The sequence below is a fragment of the Gekko japonicus genome, unplaced genomic scaffold (assembly GCF_001447785.1).
Source record: "Gekko japonicus isolate JY-2015 unplaced genomic scaffold, Gekko_japonicus_V1.1 scaffold230, whole genome shotgun sequence".
NCBI lineage: Eukaryota > Metazoa > Chordata > Lepidosauria > Squamata > Gekkonidae > Gekko > Gekko japonicus.
In genome coordinates, this window is record NW_015161410.1 from 56,304 (window position 1) to 67,655 (window position 11,352).

The 11,352-nt window shown below is 40.9% G+C and overlaps 1 protein-coding gene across 1 annotated transcript in view; it reads left to right on the forward strand.

Annotated features, from left to right (window-relative positions):
- PARD3 (par-3 family cell polarity regulator) overlaps window positions 1-11,352 on the forward strand; it is a gene marked incomplete at its 5' end in the record, with an annotated part of 471,015 nt that overhangs the window by 49,219 nt on the left and 410,444 nt on the right. The window contains one exon of the mRNA XM_015426744.1: window positions 1,067-1,245. Coding sequence (XP_015282230.1) covers window positions 1,067-1,245 — 179 coding nt within the window. The remainder of the gene's footprint in view (window positions 1-1,066; window positions 1,246-11,352) is intronic.

The following is an 11,352-nucleotide window of genomic DNA, read 5'->3' on the forward strand; positions in this document are numbered from 1 at the left end:
CATTGCAGACCTGATTGAGACTCCTGAATGTTACTGTGCAAAATGCCTGAGAAAACATTGTGTTCCATTACTGTCGCTGTGTAGGTAGAGGTATCTTTGTCCCATGCCTAATATCTGTGGTACACATGTCAGCATCTTGTGCAGTATCAAGAGCTTTCATTGAAAAGTTGAAGGTTTTTTTAGCTGGGTCCTTACAGTTCCATTAATAGTGTGCAGTGTTCATGTTGACCTGATACTGTTCTTCATATCCTGACAGAAAGGGTCACTAACATTCCTAACACTGAAGGTCTGGATCATACATTCAGGCAGGATACTGTCTTGGGACAGTGGCATGGACACCATGCTTTTCACCATGCAGCATGAACATCAGATTCTTCAGAAGCTTGTTTTGAACAATTCCCTCTCTTCTGTTTTTTTTAAGAGAGACGGAAGATTATGCAAAGTGTTCAGAATGCTTTAGATATTCCAGTAATCCTTTTTAATTTTATAAACAGATATAAAGTTATAAATATGCAAACTGCATAAATACATCAAAGCATCCAATAGGGATGGGGGGGAACCTGAAATGTAAAAGCTATAGCATGTACTAAGCACAAAGTGCTTGATTAACACCTAATCTATAGGTTTGATTCCAATAACTAACAAATGGATACCATTTTTAAAACATATTCTTGCCTGTTACAGTTCTTTTTCCCATAGATACTTAACAGCTGTTGTTTTATTCACAAGCTTCACATGCCATGTTTTCTTACGCCATTCATGCATACTCAGTAATCCTTATCTAGGTGAAAGGGTTATCCATTGATGTTTAGAAGCAAAACACCTTATTTGAAATGTAAAATCCAGAGAGATTGCAAAATTCTTTTTTCTTCCTTCAAATAAATGCTATAGAAACAGCACTCAGGGGTGCTTTAGGTATGAATTACCTTTCCTTGTGCCAGTGGGTTGGAATAGATAACTCAGCGGAGTCCTTTCCAGTTCTGTAACGTCATGCTGTTTTAAAATATGTATTTCTACTTATAGGGGAAAAAAATACCTTCAATCTTAGTTTCTTTTATCTCTTCAGATATGCCTCTTCACGTCCGGCGCAGCAGCGACCCTGCATTAGTTGGTCTCTCAACATCCGTCAGTGAGAACAATTTTGTTTCAGAAGAGCCTTCACGAAAAAACCCCACAAGATGGTCTACGACAGCAGGCTTCCTCAAGCAGAATGCTCCTGGGGGTCCCAGAAGTCACGAAAGAAAGGTATTATTCTTTTCCACAACACAGAAGAAAAAGACATTTTTAGCATTATTGCTTCATTGCAAAGCCCGCAGTTGGGAAAATATCATTTTTCTTGTTTTATGTTTGTGTTTTCAATCCAGAGTCCACACTGCCAGTTTTAAAGTGGCTTAAAGGTTGACATGAAAACAAAAGCATTCTCAGACTCCAATAATGCTCTCCTAGACCAATAGCATATATGGATATCCTCATTTTCAGAGATACTCATGTACAAACACATGAAGTGGCCTTGTACTAAGTCAGACCATTGGTCTTTCAAGTAATGTGTGCTCTTTTTCACATTGTCTACTGGCCGGTCCCTTTATCTAGAGAAGCTGGGGATTGAAATGCATGTTGAAATGCATGTTTTATGGCTATCTGCCCAGTGATTAGTTGCTCTTTGAAGTCAGACAACTCTGAAAAATGATGAAGGATAGTGGGCTGGCATCAGGAAACATCTTTCAACAACATAATCCCTACATGAGTCTCAATTCCTTTTCAGGTGACGTTTTCAAGAAAATGAACATTCATGGGGGTGAAAGGAGGGAGTGGGATCATGATAGCAAGGGGCTACCCTTTGCATTTTCAATAAGAAATGCGCATAGGTTCTGTGCACATTTGTATATTTCTCTGTGTGACTGGGAACCCTGAAAACAGGCTCCCCAGCATTGGAAGGAGAATTCTGTGTACGTATACTTGCATATGTGTAGGACCGATACGCATTATACCGATGTATGCTTTCCAGTAAATGAGCATGGGTCATGCAAAGAGCTTGTCAATCCTGCTATGTGCATGGGTGTTAATTTTACCTGAAAAACTGAAATGCCTTGTCCTCTCACTCCTGTTCTGTAGTCACTCACAGTTCAACTCATATTTTTCTTTTCACCAGTGAACATGAGATTTAACAAAAATATGGTCTTTGTAGTGCAGACGTTGACCATTTTCTGTTTAATATGGTATCACTTTGTTCATTTCATTAGCCTCTGGAGTTATGAAGGGGTCTTCCATGACTCACATTCATTTCAAGTGCTCCAATTGATAGCCAGCACAGGATTGGCTCTTCACAATGCTTATTTGGTGGCCCTGCGTTTTATAGGTGACAAAAATCAACACTGGTGGATAGATGTGGATTTCCTGAGTGTGATTCTTCACAACTGTCTACCATATATGATTGCCTGCTAGAATCACATCTTCTGTAGCAACAGAGGAAATATGACAAAGGTCAGCAGGTGGAGGCTTATGGGTCAAATAAGATGCCTCTTGGCCCTGTGGTTGCCAAAATGGATTCTGAACTGGTGTGCTGAAAGTGTTATCAGTGGTAACAAAACTTACTGGTGGTTGACTATAGGAAGTGAGAGTTGACCAGCTGGCCCACCAGCCTCCCGAATTTTTCAAAGTTGTCCCATTCTGAAGAAGGGCAATTGCTGCTTTGGATCATGGGAGGTAAACATTGGTTGGATTAGATCTGACATCTGTATTACTTGCTTATTTTGTATTGGTGGACAACCTGATTACTGTTTGGGCCTCAGTATATGTAAATATAAGTGTAGGCCCTGGTTTAGGGTTGCCAGGTCCCCTCGCCGTCATGGCGGGGGGAGTTGGATGGCATTCTGGGGGTGGGAGGGACATTGTCAGGTGATGTCCTGGTCTGATGATGTCACCTGTAAGTGATGTCATTATGTCAGTGATGCCGCACATGACACCCTGATTTTGGGGCAAAAACTATATATTTTTTAACTTCAAAACCATAGAGTTTGGTCCAAAACCAGAGCATTGGCACACACTGTCAACAGCATGATGAAGTTACTTCTGGGTGATGTCATTTTGTTGGGGACGTTGCCCAATGATTCCCCTATTTGGGGGTGGGTAAACTCCGCTGGGACCTGGGGGCTAGCAACCCTACCCTGGTTTGTGGCATTGGGGTTTTTCTTTGTTTTTAAAATCGCTATTTCATTGTAGCTGCTTGTATGAACCCTGGTCTTTGAGAATGTCTGTCAGCAGCAGGCCATGATATCTCTTGGTTCTCCCATTTTAGTATAACACACAGCGGTTCACAGTCTTCTCTTAGAGAACTGTAAGCTTCTCAAACACCAAGGAAAAGCATGCAAAGCATTCCATCATATTAAGTTCCAAGACAGTGATTCACAATGTGTAGTATTTTTTCCTGTAATCCCCCCCCCCGAATTCAATATCTCCACATGAGTAAGGCTGGTGACTAAAGAAATCAGCATGAAGCTTGTTTTCCTATATACCTTTATTCTTAAACAGAGGATTTTAAAGGCATTTCCCCCAGTTTTGTTTAGTCCCCTTGCTTTGCTTCTTCTGACCTAATTCTGATGTGAAAATACTTTTTTAAAATAAAAAGAGGTTGATATTGCTTCATCTTCAAAGAAATCAATTCCAGATTCATGCTTTTGCTTCTTAGTCAATGGTGGGAGGTCTTTATTTTTACTTATTCAGAAAGTTTTTTAATCTATATATTATATTTATAAACTTGCTTTATCTTGTGGATTCGAGGTGTCATTATTTTGTGGGTTCAGGGTATTATTCTAATGTTACCAATCTCCGCCTTTGTCTTTAAGTGTTAGATCAGTGATACTCCCTCTGCGGCTTGTAGAGAGCCACATTCACAGTTTCCATTAACCCAAAGAGGCACATCTACTTCCATCACTGGTGTGAAGTCTGCACCTCAGGGAGGCAGCTCCGGTGGCTATTTCAAGGTGGAAACTACTTGCCAATCAGAAGCCTTGCTGGGCTAGGACCTTGTACATTTTTATGAAACACAGAGCAGGGGGCACACTGGGGAACAGTACTTAGAAGAGCAACAAGTGGCATGTCAAAGACTCACTTGTGGCTCTAGAGCTACTATCAGTATATTATGTTTAAGTGACTTAAGGACAATATGCTAAAATCGGTGGTGATGCTCAAATCTGTATCCCTAGCTCTGTCCGCCACACTGTTCTACCTTGTCAGAAACATATATCCTTCCAACCAAGCCCTACCTTAGATCCTCACACATTAATATTGAATGTTTGACCAAGGTTATCTTTCCTGAAAGACACTACTGAACCCAACCTCTGGGTCTGCATCTAATGGACTTGTTCGTGATTGGTAGGGATCCAGTTTCATGGTTTGGATTCACTACAGTAAATCCTTCTAATCTGCTTCTTCTTAGTATTTTCTTTTCCCAGAATAGAGCATGCCCTTCTTCTGTTGCTATAATGTACACTCAGTTTGAGTTCCCCTCACATTCTCTGTCCCAAATATAATCACATGCCTAAGCTGGTTTAGTGGGAGTATTATTTATATTCCACAGATCCCCCTGAGAAAGCTCAATGTGAAACTCAATGCAAAAGCTCAATATTAATATTTTGAATAAAAATTTCTTCCCATTGCACCATTGTTTTTTCTTCATGTCTGGATGGTACAATGCATGGCAGATTGCTTGCTATCATTATCTGTTGCAATCAGTACAATAGAAATACTGCAAGTGTAAAGTCCATTTGTAGGGCTTTTAATGGGATTTAGGAAGTATGCATTTTTAGAGTGGAGTGGGGTTATATGGGGTTTTATCATATTCTGTGCAATGTAAATTTGAATTTATAATCTCTCCTGAGCTTTGGTAAAGGCAGGGTATTTCAATTAATACATAAATTGTTTGTGTTGTGGTGTGCCTAGGCTGTTGGGTTTGGAGAAGCCCTGCCTCGAAGCACCTGATTTATCCCAGACATCATTTTTTCAGTCCTTTTAAGATTATTGGAATAACCCAACCGATACCAGCCTGCACTAGTTTAAGAAAGGTGATGGATAAATATTTCTTGGCATGCAATAAACCAGTTAGGTTAATAAGGATCTAATCTGAAGACTGGTGGCCTTGGAAACCTTTTCATTAATTTTGAATGAACAAAGAAATAAAGGATGCTCAAATCTAGTAAGTCTGGTGTATTGGAAGTAATGCAGTATATGCAGTATAGAAATTTAAGTGTAAACAGCTCTGTGAGGGATGGTACTTAGCATGGAGCAACTACATATGAGAGTTTCCAGTTACTATTTGTTGGCGATTAAGCAACATCTGTCTTAAACGTAGGCTCCCATCTCTTTGCATCATTAGCTGTTGAGCATGTACTTACTCTTGATTTTACTGAAAATATTTGAAGTGCACTGAAGCATCACATCGCTGGAAATGAGCAGGGTGACCAAGATGAAAAGGAATCCGATTGATCTAGCATAGTGATGGGAAACTCAAGCACAAGGGAACATTAAATCAGGAAAATGGGGAGGAGTAATGTAGGCGAGTACAACAGATATTGATAATGTATCTCTTCAACGTTTATTTTCCTACATGCCATCGGCATTAATCATTTGAATGATGGCAGTCCCTGGGAACTGTAGAATCTGACAGGCAGGTGTGTTACAAACATCTGGCAACCAATACAGAAGCAGCTGATGTCATCATTCACTTTCTGAAACTTAAAAAAAATGTTTATTTTCAGTTTCCATTGACTGATTTTGCCACTTTAATGTTATAGAAGACGTTCTGTAGAGAATGTTAGTTTGCTCTTCTGTACCAATAAGTGCTGTCAGTGCTCTTGCCCTTCAAATACAGATTTTGAATTCCTTGTCAACAAATTATTCAAGATAGACCAAGGACCAACATGTCAACAGCCCAGGCTCATGGGGGCCCCTTTAAATTTAGAGACCCAGTTTGGTGTAGTGGTTAAGTGTGCGGACTCTGATCTGGGAGAACCAGGTTTGATTCCCCACTCCTTCACTTGCACCTGCTGGATGACCTTGGGGAAGCCATAGTTCTGGCACAGCTGTTCTTGAAAAAGAGCAGTTTCTGTCAGAGCTCTCTCAGCCCCACCTACCTCACAAGGTGTCTGTTGTGGGGAGGGGAAGGGAAAGGAGCTTGTAAGCCGCTCTGAGACTCCTTTGGGTAGTGAAGGGCTGGGTATAAATCCAGTCACTTCTTTCTTCTTCTCTCTAGATAGTGGCATCCATTAGAAATTGTTCCTTTGCACAATAGCCCATGATTCAACATTCAACCACAGCCTAACATTTTGTTAGGGTTTGCAGTGATGCACAGTCAGGTTCATTTTGTACAGTGGAGGTACTTCATTTGTTGAGCAATCAGATTTAAAGAGACCAGCATGTATTGGGACAAGCTCTGGTCAGAACACTGGGGGTCATATATTTATATGTTTAGTTATTTCTCATTGTAGGGAAGAATATGGACTAGGCTTAGAAGTGGAAGCTTTTCTGAGAACTGGAAGCATTTCCAAGGAGTGTCAGACTGCAAGGCCTATTTCTGTGAGAAACTCATGTGTTTTTTTTGTTTTGTTGTTGTTGTTCATAATACACTTTCTACTGACTCTCATAATCTAGACTGGGATCCCCAACCTTTTTGAGTCTGTGGGCATTTTTGGAATTTTGAGAGGGAGGTGTGAGCACCATCCTAAAATGGCTGCCACAGGAGGCAGAGCCAAACAGAATACCTCTCTCCTCATAGCTCCTGAGAAGAAGGAAAGCCTGAAGGGGAAATGGAACCACACATCGCAAAGGAAAGTCCAAGTGCTTACCAGACATGATGTTTCCGTGAAAAAACCTTTCATTTGAATGAGAGCAGCAAAAAAAAAAACAAACCCCCCCCCCCAAGCCCAGCATTACAATGTCCCCATCCACTTTCTGAAAAGCTTGGCAGGTACCAAGGGAAGCCCTGGTAGGTTGCATGGTGCCCACGGTACCATGTTGGGAGAATCCTAGATCTTGAGCCAGCATGGATGTAATGTTAGCTGGCCATTAATTAGGGCTTGTATCCACACAGGGTTGAATATTTCAGTATTGTAATAATTCAGCTCTTGGGTTTTCCATTGTGGACAACAAATCCATTGTGGACAACAGCTGCATCCAGGTGTACATATGGCCTAGGATTAAAGGACCAGGTAGGATATGGGGCCCTTCCTCCCCTCCTTTTCCCTCTTGCTAATTAATTCTATGTGACTGTCTCTGTTCCTTCGTCAAATCAGAGTTGTGAAAATTATTTTTTGCTAGGATGGTGGGTATATGTCTTTGTTGGTTTGATGTAAAGTCTCCCAAACAACAGTTAGCTAAAAACACTAAGCTCCAAGGTGGTGATCACAGGTGACTTGAGACTCCAGTTGCAATCTCGCTTCTGGCACCAGTTTGCTTGGAAGAATTTGAGATAGAAAATAAACCCAGAGTATAAAGTTTATAATACCGTGTTCACATAATGCATTAGAAAATTGGCAAGGATTCAGGTAGCAGCTTCAGGCATGCCTGAAGGCTTGTGCACACCCAGTGGGATGTTTCACTCTTTTTCTTTCAACAACAGAGCCCCTTGCCAGATTACAAATTGCTTTTGAAACTGTCTGCCTTTCAGAAATGATTTGCCATAGGGCACAGAGAATGCTCTGCAAGAGACACGTGGCCAGATGGCCTTGCCCATGTGCCCCTCTGTATGCATAGAGTGATGAACGTAGGAGTAGGCGACATTGTCCCTGTAGAATATCACTGTGTACCTGCATGTGTGTATCCACTAGATTTAAGATATAGGTAAGCAACTCTTCAAAACAGTAATTTAACTATTTCAATCCAGAGACCTTTAAAATAAACAAAGGTTTATTCAAGGTATGAGCTTTCATGTGCAAGGCTATTTAAACTGAAGTCTTTCTCATGTTGTCAGAACATATCAGTCCACTTTTTCTGATTTATCAATGAATCTGTGCAAAGCAAATATTTGATCTGCTACTAGCAGCTATATGTTCCTTCTATCTATCCATGTCTTTCTCCAAGAAATATAGGGGAGTAAACAACAATCCCCTCCTCCGTTTTATCAGCAAAATCGTGTAAAGTATATTGGTTTGCAAGAGTGACTGGTCCAAGATCACACAGTAAATTGTATGGCTGAGTGAAGATCTGAATCTGGGTCACATCAGTCTTAATCTGGTACTCCGAAAGTTCTTTGGACCCAAAATATAATACATATAATCAAACCTTGGAACCAGCAAGAGGAGAAGTGTCTAGGGTCAAGTTTAGAATGCATGCCTTTACAGTTAACATGTATAAGGATGGAAAAGGTTCTGGTCTTTGAAAGCTCATTCTGCAATTAACTAGTTAGTCTATGCTTCAGCAGATTAATATGGCCAAACTTTTGTTAACAAAACAATAAAGGTTTTCATACCAAAAATATTTTTGAGACTGCATTCTAAATCTGAGAATGCTGTCAATTTTGAAAACACTTTTGCAGTATTGAAAATAAGAAAATGTTATCTAATCAAACTGTAATTGACTCTGTTGCCTGGTTTTTGTTAAAAAATAAAACTTTTTTTTCTTCTAAGTATCCTTTAAGGACTTGTCAAATGAAATGTGGAATTGTTCCTTGCAGAGAATGGGATGATGCATTATAATTGGTGAATTTATAAAGCTGTTAACGTGGATAGTTAATGCAGGGAAATGAAATATGTATGCACCTATAATAAGGCAGACTCACATTAAGAAGAATCCACTATGTGTAAAAATATGTCCTGTGGAAATTGATAGATAATCTGCTGTCAGCATTTCACTTGGGGGATAATAGAGTTGAAGCAAAACGTACCAAAGCAGACATAAAAATAAAATTAAAAGAGCATGTATGTATGTCGGAGAGTTTATTATCTTTTTACTTGGTGTATGGGGATCCATAACTTCCATATCAAAGCAAGCAGTCCAGCCAGAGAAATGAAATTTAAACCCTGATTTTCAGTACAAATGTTAGTGTAGCTAGGTTTTGAAACTGAATTACTGTCTAGTTCTCAGTGAGGGTTGTGTTTTGTTTTGTTTTTAGTTTTTAATGCATCTCCCCAATAAGTGCCATTTTATGTTTTTGCATGGTTTGTTTTTGGACCAGTGTGGTATAGGGAGCCTTGCTCTGCAACTACATCAGCCTGTTGAGCAACATCATATAAAATTGTGGGTAGGTGGGAAGCTCAGTGCTCCTCTAAGATCATCCTTCCTCTGCCATCAAGAGCCTGGAGGAGTTGCTGATGTTCTCACTCCTGCCACCACTTCTTTAGAGGTAGCCATAAACCAGCCCCGTAGCCAGGGAATTTGGGGGGAGGGGGCCTCGGGGGCCCCACCACCTAATTAAATGAAAGCACAGTGCAGGTGGTAAGTTGGAGCACTTTGCGGGCAGCCTGGGAGGGAGGGGGTCCAGAAGAAATGCTAGGGGGCCGGGCCCCGTGGGCCCCATGGTAGCTACAGGCCAGCCATAAACTATGTCATAGCTGACATAACTTAGTTAGTTCAGTGCAGGCTTCTTTCAGAAACTGTTAGCTTTGGATGGGAGGGGAAAGAAATTGGCCAAGCTGCTTGTTTACATACGTCACAACCTAAGCAAATATGGCGTCCTCCACATCTGAAAAAAACAAAACAAAAATAGAGTATAGACAGGAAAGTTTAGGCTTTAATTCTGTATTTGAGAGCTAAAAATGGCCCCTACTACATGCTGCCTCTGCCTGAGCTGGACGTCCCCCATACCATAAATGGCAAATGCGCTAGCATAATAGCCTTACAGTGTAACCGTAAAAAGAGTTGCACTCTTCTAAGTCCATTGAAGTGATTGGATTAAGAAGGTTATCTCTACTTTGGAGTCCACTGTCAGACAGTAGATGCACATGGAGAATATAAACTGAAAAAGGGAATGAGAGCAGATAGTGAAAGGGGCCAATGGTGGATGAACTTCCCCCCCAAAAAAGTATTAGGGGAGTGTAACAGGAAAAGGTGAGAAATGTGCCCTAGAGACAGAGGAGTGCCATCCACCATCAGGGGCTGTACTGAGGGAGTTAAGAGCTGACAGAGACAAGTGAGGTGGGAAAAATGGAGTTACAAATCAGGTTTTGAGGGTTAGTTTAACAGGGGTGTTAATATTTCTCTCTAGTTGTATGTCCTTTCTAAATACATTTAGTACTTGTTCATGTTTTAAAAGAAATCATCTTGCACCTGTCAGTTTTACCTCAGTGATTGTTCAGGCTGGGGGGGGGGGTGTTCTTTCTTTTTACTCACGCCAAGAGCTATGAAGCCAGTTTATAGTCTCCTCTTCATGTTCCCTCTAGGAACCCCGGTGCAGTGGGGTAGGCGGGAAACTGAAATAGTGACAGAAGAGAAAAATCCTGTGGGGTGGTGGTTAGTCCCCCCAGGTTATCTATCACAATGAGATTAAAGGAAACTGGACCACTTGGAGAGCCAAGCGAACCACTTTGAGAACCAGCATAAGGCCTTAGTCCAAAGTGGCGAGAGGATCATGACAGCGGGCAAGACCGAAGATCTTAAATAGACTCCTAATTGAGTTTCATCTTGGCTGCATAGGGTTTTGAGAACAGATATAATGCAGATGGATGATTCTGAATTATTGTTTAAATAAACCAGCGGTATTTCTTGTACTGTATGGTAGCTTTCTCTTTAAAATGCATCTGGGGGAAAACAAACGGATGTCTCTCTTTATTTTTTTTGTCTTATTAAACCTACCAGCAGGATTAAAGCCCAGCTCCTGCATTGTAATTACACTACATCAATCACCATATGCTGTTTTGTTTGTTTTGCATTATCTTTATTGAGATTTTACTGTGAGATTAATGAGTGGAGAGTGTATTGGGGGAAAGGAATTCTTCAGAACTCTGGGGGCCCTGGAAAGAAACAACAACTCTGCACACCACCCATTATAATTCATTGTTTTGCATATGTCCACACTGAACCAAACATCATTTCTGATGCTGGCTTTCACAAGCAAGAAAAATTGACATTTTGAATTTCAACTTGGTTCAGGCTCTTCAGTGCTGAGTGTCTGTACAGAACATTTGTTGCTTAGCTGAAAAGTCATTAATCACAGCTGACCTAGGGATGGTGCAACTTTTAAAGTTCCTGTAATTAAATATATTATATTAAATATATAATTAGGGAGCTGCGGTGGCTCAAGTGGTTAAGACGCTGAACTACAGGCTGTGGAAGGTCGGTAGTTCAGCAGTTCGAGACCCGAGTGTGCCGCAGGACGGAGTGAGCTCCCATCTCTAGTTCCAGCTCCTGCCAACCTAGCAGTTC